At 49.3% G+C, this 9,800-nt stretch overlaps 1 protein-coding gene across 1 annotated transcript; it reads right to left on the bottom strand.

Moving 5' to 3' along the window:
* Positions 1–7,427: 7,427 nt before the first annotated feature.
* Positions 7,428–9,464, bottom strand: LOC101771047 (jasmonic acid-amido synthetase JAR1). The gene is made up of 4 exons (XM_004979359.1): positions 9,184–9,464; positions 8,986–9,087; positions 8,063–8,880; positions 7,428–7,972 (listed from the first exon to the last, which is right to left on the bottom strand). The coding sequence occupies exons 1-4, from the start codon at positions 9,462–9,464 to the stop codon at positions 7,428–7,430; spliced, it is 1,746 nt and encodes a 581-aa protein (XP_004979416.1).
* Between the last annotated feature and the right edge of the window lie 336 nt (positions 9,465–9,800).

The following is a 9,800-nucleotide window of genomic DNA, read 5'->3' on the forward strand; positions in this document are numbered from 1 at the left end:
ATATCATCCACTTGAGCTTGTAAGTCTTCAGCCATGCCATACTTTGATCAATAGTCACTTGAGGGCTCTTAACATAGCTATCATCTTGAGCACATCCATCTTGAGTTAGTGACTTCAAATTTTCCCTCGTTCATGATAAGATATATTTGAATCCTTAAGTCACTTCATTTTATCAATCATAATAGATTAGATGCATTGCATTGCTTCTCTCGTTAAGGCTTAGATATGATATTTTGAAACCCCCCGAATACTAGCCACTTCACCTTAGCAAAACACACATAGTCCAAGCCGTCACTTGACCAAAGCTTGCTTAGTCCCTCGCTCTAGTACCTCGCTTGATTTCTTCACCTATTCTTACCACTTTGAGTTTAGATTTGCTTTTGACACCAACAATCAAATCCCATTTGAAATCTTTTTCAACTGCTTGTTCTTGATTGATAAAGAATGTCCCATGAATTGCAAACTTCCAATAACAAGGCCAATATGTAACACATAAGCTTATGTCTTTTTATCATATGCACATGAAATCTTGCAATATCCATTTGTGAATATCACTTATTCTTTTCTTAATGATCCCTTTACTTGTCAATCAATCTATCACATGATTTGAAGACTTATAGATCAACCACAAAACACATCCTAAGTTTTACTTCACCCTTGCTGGTCATTGATCATATAATTGCATCACAAGATCACATACTCGCTTGCTTTTCTTTATTGTGAGCCATATAATACATATTCAACTTATGAGATAATATCACATCATAAATATGAGAATAAAACCCTACTCATAATCTTGAGAAAACAAGTTAGTCCTTTAATTATTCAATTCACCAAAATTCACTTAGAGGCCTGGATGCACTTTCACTTTTGGAGCTTATCTCCAGAGAGTTACCAACGAACAAGTTCAATACTATTAACAATTGAATCAACCAAATATAAGTACGAAATTTCATTGCGCACCCACAACCACGTGGATCCAATGAATTGAAGATAAGACAAAAGCAAGCGGCACACCAGGACCCAATGAATTAAAGATAAGAAAAAAATGATCCTCCTGTGCCCGCGTGCTCCCCCACCACGAATAAATCTGTACAAAACCCAAGAAAAAAGCTAAGCACACAAGAAAAAAAAAGATAGCACAAAAAATGGAAAAAAGAAGAAACAAGAGAAAAGCTGCTGGAGAAAGCGAGGAAAAACAAAGTCCTGCCAAATTGTTATCGTACGCCACCACCGCTGCTCGGCACATAGCCAGCCACACGCCGCCGCTCCTCCACCTGGGCGCTCCCGGCTCTAGCGGCCACGTCGGCCACGAGCATTGAGGCCGCCGACCGCAGCTGAGGCGCGGGCCGCCGCCGCCATGGGGCCGCTGGATTGGGCGCAGCGTCGAGGAGCTTCTCTGCTCTGCAGAACAGAGCGAGGCATGGCAGGACGGCCATCCAGTCGGCCTACTTGACGGGCGTCGTACCGGAGGCCCACGACCCGTGCCGAGCGGCGGCGAGCATCAGCCGACCTCGTTGCGGCACAACTTCACTGGCTGTGGTCGAGCGCTGCCGCCACTGTCACGCATCAAGGTTGGCTAGGACAGCGACAGCCTTGACGGGCGTGCAACGCGTCGTCTGCCCCAGCTGCGTGGGCCCAGCACCCTCTTCCTCTCCTGGTGATGTGGCCTAGCGCTGCCTGAGCTCCTCTAGCCCGCGTGGGGCCGCTCGAGCTCGCAGTTGAGCTCGTTGGAGCCCCGACCACCGGGCCTAGTCGACCCAGCACCGCGTCAGATTTGACGGCCGGTGGCCGCACGCAGGCGCGATCGACGTCAGATCCAACCTCTAGCGGCCCCACCACCACTATCCCAACCAGCTTGCGCCATCGTTGCCGGCATTAGGGGCTTGGAGCTCGGGCTGCATGGTGGAGAGACGGGCCGCGTGCCGCCGTAGCCGCTTGTCACGCCGCTAGTCAACCTTGGCCAGGGGCCGCCGCATCTCATCACCCTGGTACCCAGGTCACCGGTACTCCTCGTCGCGGGGACACCGGCAAGGGCGTGACTCACCGTCGCCCGTGGGGTAGCATCGCTCGCTCCCGTCGCCATGGGACGTGGGGGCCACTGCTCCTAGCCGTGGGAAGGTCGCCTGGGGTGCGTCGTGCCGAGCCTGCCCCACAAACTGCTGTCCAGGCCAAATCTAACCATAGCCTAGATCTGCTTTGCCGGTGTCGAATCCGTCATGCCGCCACCGCAGGGTGGCGTAGTTGAGAGAACCGGTGCCTATCGCGACAGATCTGCCCTCGGCGCAGCTGCATCTGGCCAGAGCGCCGCCGGATCTGGCCGAAGCGCCGCCGAATCTGGCCGGAGCATCGTCGGATCTGGGTTGCTTGAGGGGGAGAGACCGAGAGAGTGGGAGGCTGGCTTTACGGGTAGAGAGAGAGTGACCGGCATTCAAATCATTTTGAAAACAGGAAGCGGAACGAACGCTCTTTTATTGTGTACACCAACCGGTATCTGTACGTAGGCTATCGTATAAAATACAATATATGATAAGAATACAGTACAGACACATGGCTCAAATGTTGAAACATGCATAGTAAAAAATGAAGGTATAGGATACCTTCCATCGTAGCTGCACGAAGTATTAAATCTTAGTTGATCAACGCTCTTTGGTTTAGAACTACTTTGGCCTTGTTTAGTTGCTCAACTTTGGACAACCAAAAATTACTGTAGCGTACAGTAGCGTTTCGTTTGTATTTGTGAATTATTGTCCAAATATTGACTAATTAGGCTCAAAAGATTCGTCTCGCAAAGTACAATAAAACTGTGCAATTAGTTTTTGATTTCGTCTACATTCAGTACTCCATGCATGTACCGCAAGTTTGATGTGACGGGAAATCTTCTTTTTGCATAGTGGTAAAGTTGGGATTTTGGGAGGAACCAAACAGGGCCTTTGTAGGAGTACTACTTTACCATGGCATATTTTTGCTGTGTGTTACCGTACTCCTCTGTTTTTTTTTTTTTTGCTCTGTTTCTTCGCCGAGTCTCTCTGTGTTCGTGATCGGAGAAAAGTCGCTCCTGCATTGATGCTCGATCGAGGAGGCAACTGACCACGTTTCCGGAGGTGACAATTTTTCAGTGTCCAGTGGGTGGCAAAGTGGCATCATGGCACTGATGCAGATAAAGATACACACACATGATGACATGAATGAGGCCATGCAGGGAGAAAGATACCTTGTCTGTGAAAAGCTTTTGCAGCAGCTCCTTTTATATTTTCTGGAGTCTGGTCCAGTCAGCACAGGACTCACCGAGTCACCGGCTCTGGCTGCTGCTTGCGATGCAGCGCAAGTTGCAGCTGCGGATGCCTTTGCCATCGTTGTGCCATGCCCCCCTCCTTTGTTTTGCACCTGCAGCTTTATTTGCGGGACACAGACACTGGTGTGCGTCTGTCACCCGGCAATCTTTACGCTGCTCCTGCCCTGCCTGTCTCGCTTTGATCTGCCCGCAATGGCCTGCCAAATCTGCTGGGGACAGGTCTCAGTACTGGTAGTATCATACTCTGTAGTATGGACGCAATCACGCAACCGGCCATTGGTCCGGCAGTTGGCTAGCTGAAGAGAGTAATGACCCGGCAAGCAGCTTTGGTTGGGGCGACAGTGGCCGTGACCCGGTCACGCCATGGCCCATGGAGAGAGAGAGGAGGCGTGAGGGGAGGGAAGGAGGAGGAGAGGATGAGGACGGGAGCATTAACTGCAGGCCCCACACGAAAGTTTGTTGTAGCATGGCCGTGGAACAGATACCTACAGCGCTCTCTATATCCTACGTTGCGGGTGCCCTTAGCAGCACCGACAGTATCTGGTGGCTAGCGTAGGCTTTCAGTTTAAACGGATGTATTTGATCCGTGTTAGAAAAATGTTGCTTTCCAAAATCAACGATCAATCGGTGTATGAAAAAAAAAATCGACCCATTCAGCATTGGTGTATTCGTTTTATGTTTGGTTTCCACTTTCCACCGATGTCCACTGTACCTGCATGCTCGAGTGCTCGACGCTTGCCCGTGCGACAGCCTCTCCAGTCCTCGGCTCACCTTGCATCTTGCCCCCCACCGCTGCTGCAATCGTGCGCTCTAGCTGATGCCGACGACCAAGGACGAATCCCCGGTTGCTTCGATGCTCAACCGATGGCAGCGCGGCTGCGGCTTCCGGCTGCAGGCATCGTAGCCCCTGGCGCGGCCCGGGCAGAAAGGGAACAAAGCCGCGTCGCGCCCCGCTTCGCTTTTCTCCCCCTGCTAGCTTCCATCGCCGGCTCGGGTCAATGTGCCGTGGCGTCGATCCCTTTCTCTCTTCCTCTCCCTTTTCCTTTCGGTTCGTTCGGTCTCCGACGACGGGCGGGAAAAGGTGGCGGTACTGGTGATCCCTTTGGAGGCATCAAGGACGAAGACTCCGCGTGATGAGTTCGTTCGGAGCGCGGCGGCCTCTCGGTTCCAGTCACGGGCTCTGGAATAACGGACGCGGCCAACGCACTTTATTTCCAGTTGGAAGTTGATGCTGCATGCACGTTCGGGTACCAGCAGAATTATTAGCGCCGTCCGTTTTTGTTTGGTGTGCATTCAGCATTCCACACTTGGCAGCATCATTACGATCGAGTGGCCGGTACGAGGACTGCGCAAAAATGTTTGTGCGCTCCAGCCTCCTTCACGCACCCGCTTGCATTCTTAAGCTAGCCGCTGATTGATTGGTTGTGCGTCGATCGGTCAGCGCATATGTCGATCTTGTTGCGGTGCGCGTTGTTTCTTTTCCTCCTTTATCATTCGTGCACGCATATGTCGATCTGCTTCTTGTTCTTGCTTTCCTTTGCTTGTTCCTGGCTGCTTTACCATCACTCTAGTGCTTGCTTTTTCCTACTACTGGCTGCATATAGTAGTATATAGTAATAGTACACAGGTATCTTTCCCTCTCGCTAGTCCCTGGATCGCGAGTGTTGTTGCATCATCGCAGCAGCTTCTCCGCGTACGCCCCGTTTCCAAGGAACTAAAGGCTTTACCCGTCGAGTGATATGATGACGACCCGGCACTCCGACCGAAACCACTTATTGATGGTGACCACCACCGCTGCTGCTTTATCAAGAACACGTACAATTATTGATGGACGACCTGCGACTGCGAGGCATCATCTTCCTTTGATCCTTTCCACTAGTGGAGTACTGCTAGCTACTCGCTTTTATCTAGTGTATGCACGTCGTCATGGTAATGCGTATAGCTTTGATATCTGATCATTGTGGTTCCTACCTGTGGTCTGTAGTGGGCTAGCAGCTACGAAAAGGATCGGTACTAAAAGACAAGCAGTGGTGTGTAGTCAAATCGTGGTCTCCACCTACTTAGGCTAGCCTAATCTGGGAGACAAAACGCCGTAGCGCAGCTTAGCTTCTTGGTGCTTCCCTCTAGCTTTGCTTTCTAATCTGGCTGCGTTCACCACCAGCACGTACTTTTTCTCGCAGGCTCCGGCGGGGTGCCTAAGGAAAGCCAAGCCAGAAAAAGGCCGGAGGAGGCTTGTCTTCTTCTTTGGACCTGCGGCCCGGGCGACCCAGCCGAGGACACGGCCCCCGTGGTGACGCAGCGTGGAGACATCCGTGGAGCATGCAGGATCTGCAATAATCCACCCACGGCAGGCAAGCAAAGCGTCGCATGCGTGGCGGGAGTTCGTGTGCGTGACCGTGTGCAAGTAAACACTAGCTAGCTATACGTACTTTGTGTATGCTGTGCACGACACGTGGACGGCATGCAATGCACGTCCGGCCTTATTTTGGTTCACCGGTCATCATCTCGTCCCACACCACGTATCATGCGTGACGACGAAGCTGAGACGTTGCTGATCTTGAGTTGGCTCTTAGAGTCTAGAGCATTATGGTAGCCTGCTGAGTGCATGACCTCGTCATGTGTCCGTCCGCCGGCGGCCGACAAGTTACTGCGGCACGGAAGTACGGCTGTGACAGAGATCGAGCGAGGCGACGTGCATGTGTCGTTGGTGCATATCTGTAGACATATACACAACACTGCGCACAAGTTTCCAGACCATGCATTTCTCTACGGCTAGGCTCTCGAATGTACGTGTGTACGTGCACGAACGTGTCTCCAATCCTAGGGGATCCAAGTCTACGGTGTACGGGAGATCGAAGCAAACTTCGGCCATCCGCTCTCCGTCTCCCATGTCGTGAAGCCTGCACGTCCAAGCTTCGTTCCATGCGTTGCGTGCTAGACTACTGCTAGAGCCTAGAGCCTAGAGCAGTAGAGCTTGCGTGTGTTCAACTCCAAATGGCATCACGTACGTACGTAACGTACGTGCTGCGTGCTCTCACGCCTGACCCACCCCGGCACGTACGGACAGGGAGCTAGTAGCCATCGATGCGCGCAGTATTATGGAAAAAAAAAAACAAAAGCGGAAAAGAAAGAAAGCAACAACGGGCGTGGTCCATGATGCATGTGTGTACGCACGTGTACATGCATATACGGCGGAAGCACGTACGTCGTGCGTGAGTACAGACCAAACGACGAAAAATTGCATTGTCGCGGCTTCACGCGACTGAATGAAGAGTTTGGACCGGTTCAACTTTCTTATTAATTCTTACGAGATTTGCTAGGAAAATTAATAAATTTTAAAAATTTTAAAGAAATCAGAAACATCTCACCATATATGATCTATTATTTTTTTAAGGGAGTAAAATGAACTTTTTTTCTATTTTATAAAAAATTACATGTCTATACCATAATGCAATAAATAGTTTAAAGTAGCTAGTCTTCTAAATCTATCCCTAAATTATGAGTATATTATACTATGCTTAGATTCCTTTTATTCCTTTCGTGACATTGCTTGGACCGTAGAAATGAGTTGTTATGTTTGAATGCTGCTGGTTTGGCTGGGCCGGCTTGGCCCAAGGCACAGGCAGGTCCATCTCACGTTTATGCAAGCTGATCCTAGCAAAGGTTGGCCACCAAGGCCAACTTCACATGCTGATACATACTTTGTTTGGTGACTAGAACATGTCGTAAACAGTCGAGCAAATTTTGTGGAGTAACCCAACGCCATCTCACGGTGAACACAGGAACGCAAATTTGGTGCAGCAAGTGCTGCGTTTTCTGACTCTGTATTTCCGAATAGAAAGACGCAACTACAGAACGCGCCGTGACCCTTCTCCACCTTGTGCCATCCCACAAGTCCGGATCACGCCGCGCACGACTCGCTCCCCGTGCGCACAGAGCGCGCGTCGAGCAACGACAATAGCACACGACCGAGCAAACAGGCTACGGTCATGTGCACGACTCAACTGAATCGAAAAGAAATGCAAAAAAGCTAACAGACTCAACTGCGACTGACACACCTGGTTTTGTCCAACAAAGCAAAACAGAACAGACTCAACTGTGACTAACACGCACCAGCAGCATTTCGTTTTGATCAGACCCCATAGGCAGTACTGAAGTAACTTTTGGTGGTGCTGCTAGTCAGTATCTGCAGGACCTTGGTGTTCATCGGGTTGACGAACCGAGGCGTCTTGAACTGACCCACAGCACAACCAAGGCTCACGAAGTGATCTAGGATCTCCTTGAAGGTTCCCTTCTTCAGAACCCGCAGCTCCAGGGGGCCAATGGCCTTGGTCTTCCTCGAACCCAGATAGCCTCCATCGACGAAGGCTAGGTCCAAGCAGTTTGCGCAGCTTTGTAAGACGTCCTCGCTCGCATCGGAGCTCAGCTCCCAGAAGATGACGTAGCGGCCAGGATCGCTTGACTTCTCCACGGAGCTAGTGAAATCCACAATCTCCAGCTTCTCTGCTTCCAGGAGCTTTCCTGCCTCCTCAACAGCCAGCTGGACGTCTTTCTCAGTGTTCTTGTCGATGTTGATGCTCAGGACCAGGCTTCTGCGGCAGATGAACTGGAGCTCAGGTGTTGAGTTGTGGAAGCCCACTACCTTCACAACATCTCCTAGCCTGTAGCGGTACAGACCTACAACAACATAGCCAAAAAGGGATTTGTAATGATATTCAGACATTTAATCTCAATTCAGAATAGTATGAGAACAGAGAAGAAAATCACCTCCAAAGGTAGTCATTACAACTTCATAGATTTTGCCAATCTCGACTTCAGTCAGGCCAACTGGATCTGATTCTATGTAATGAATGGAGGCACTGTTCTCCGTCTCCTCTGCATTTGGTTTCTCCAAAGGAATGAACTCGAAATAACCAGTCTGAGGGAGTACAGCATATGTCACCTTTTCAGGTGGCACTGTGGGGTTTATGTTAGCGCCAACCCATCCTTCAGATGCACCGTAGTCTGCACTTATGAGTGGTAAGTGACCAGCATAATGTCTCAATTTCTTTACATATGGCTCCATGGATCCTGTCATGATGCCGTAGACATACTTTGCATTTGGCCAGAGGGCAGGGATTACTCCATACCAGTTGCTCAAGCCCATACACTTCTTGTGGATCGAGTCAGCAAGTTCGGGGTTGGGCTTCAGGATCTTCGCAACGGCTTCACGAATCGATGGCACTGTAACTTTCTCTGAGAGAACACCATCCCTTATATCAGCACATAAATCTTCCCAAACCTCCTCAAATGTTTGAAATGCACGGACTAAGCTGTGAGCAAATGGTGCGAACACCTGACAGATCTCGTCAGAGTATACCAATCCATAGAGCAAGTGGCAGTATAAGGACTGGTTAAAGTCAGGGCCAAAAACAACTTCATCAGGACTGCAGCACTGGGTCTGCATATCCTTCATCCCTTCCTTGTAGCGTGGCCTCCTGTACAAGTTTGTTGTTGCAGTTGTAGCAAGGATGCCACCTTTTGTTACCATTTGCTTGCTACTATAGACAAACTGCAAGGCCTTTCCTTTGCCTATGGGATATTCTCTGTAAAGAAACAGAATAGTTTTTAAAATTCTAGGATGCATATCCACAAACCAGGCAAAAGTTTAACTAATAATCAATTTATAAACATAACTTGAAGCTGCTCACCGGTTCCTAAATGCATAAGAAGTCTGGCATATTTGAAGTGTGTTCTCAAGCAATTCATCATTAAATGGCACGAACTTGGGCTTTCCCCCTGTTGTACCAGAACTGGAGCCAAAGACAGAAGACATATGGTTACAAACATGGGCATGCGTAGACCAATGTGTGCAATAAGAGAACACAATTTTCGAGCAACAAAAATACCTGAGAGACAGGGAGATGACGGGCTTCCCAGTGAGCAGTGGGGAGCTATCACCATCAGCAATCCTTTGGATATATGGCTCAAGATCACTGTGAACGCACAGCGGGATGCATGATTTGTAGCTCTGTACATCCGTCCTCCCATTGAGCCCAAAGTGGTTCAGATATTCAGCATCAGCATTCAACTCAAGGATCCTTTTCAGTGTATCCTGCTGCACGCGTCCAGCATCGCGTGTTAACGCCTCAAACTCGTTGATAGCCTCTTCACAGCTGAAGGTCGGCATTTGTACTGCCAGAATCTTGGCTTTGTGTCCACAGAGGAACAAAGGTAAAACTGTAAGAAGATCCAAAACTTGTACACGACAAAAAGCAAGAAAATTTTTGGCTACTTAAATGGATAGAGCTGAAGGCATTGCTATGCAAATTTATACCAAAGTACATGCAACATGCAAGTCAAGATAGAGTGCATGGCAAAAGATACAGCGGTTTGCAACCACTAATCGAGCTGGAACCAAAACCTGCAGTGCAGTTGGGAAGTCTATTGTATCGACAGAATGATAAACAAGAAAAAGAAAAAAAAAATTCTCGTCAGTTCCCGTGTAGGTAGCTCTCTATGTTTC

This window comes from Setaria italica, chromosome VIII (assembly GCF_000263155.2).
Source record: "Setaria italica strain Yugu1 chromosome VIII, Setaria_italica_v2.0, whole genome shotgun sequence".
NCBI lineage: Eukaryota > Viridiplantae > Streptophyta > Magnoliopsida > Poales > Poaceae > Setaria > Setaria italica.

What these genes read in the sequence shown, in the direction of transcription:
- LOC101771047 (XM_004979359.1), bottom strand. Translation starts at nt 9,464, where the DNA reads ATGCCGACCTTCAGCTGTGAAGAGGCTATCAACGAGTTTGAGGCGTTA. An exon ending in GTCATCTCCCTGTCTCTCAG is followed by an intron (nt 9,088 to 9,183) that starts GTATTTTTGTTG and finishes CTTTGGCTCCAG; the next exon opens with TTCTGGTACAACAGGGGGAA. An exon ending in TCTTATGCATTTAGGAACCG is followed by an intron (nt 8,881 to 8,985) that starts GTGAGCAGCTTC and finishes GTTTCTTTACAG; the next exon opens with AGAATATCCCATAGGCAAAG.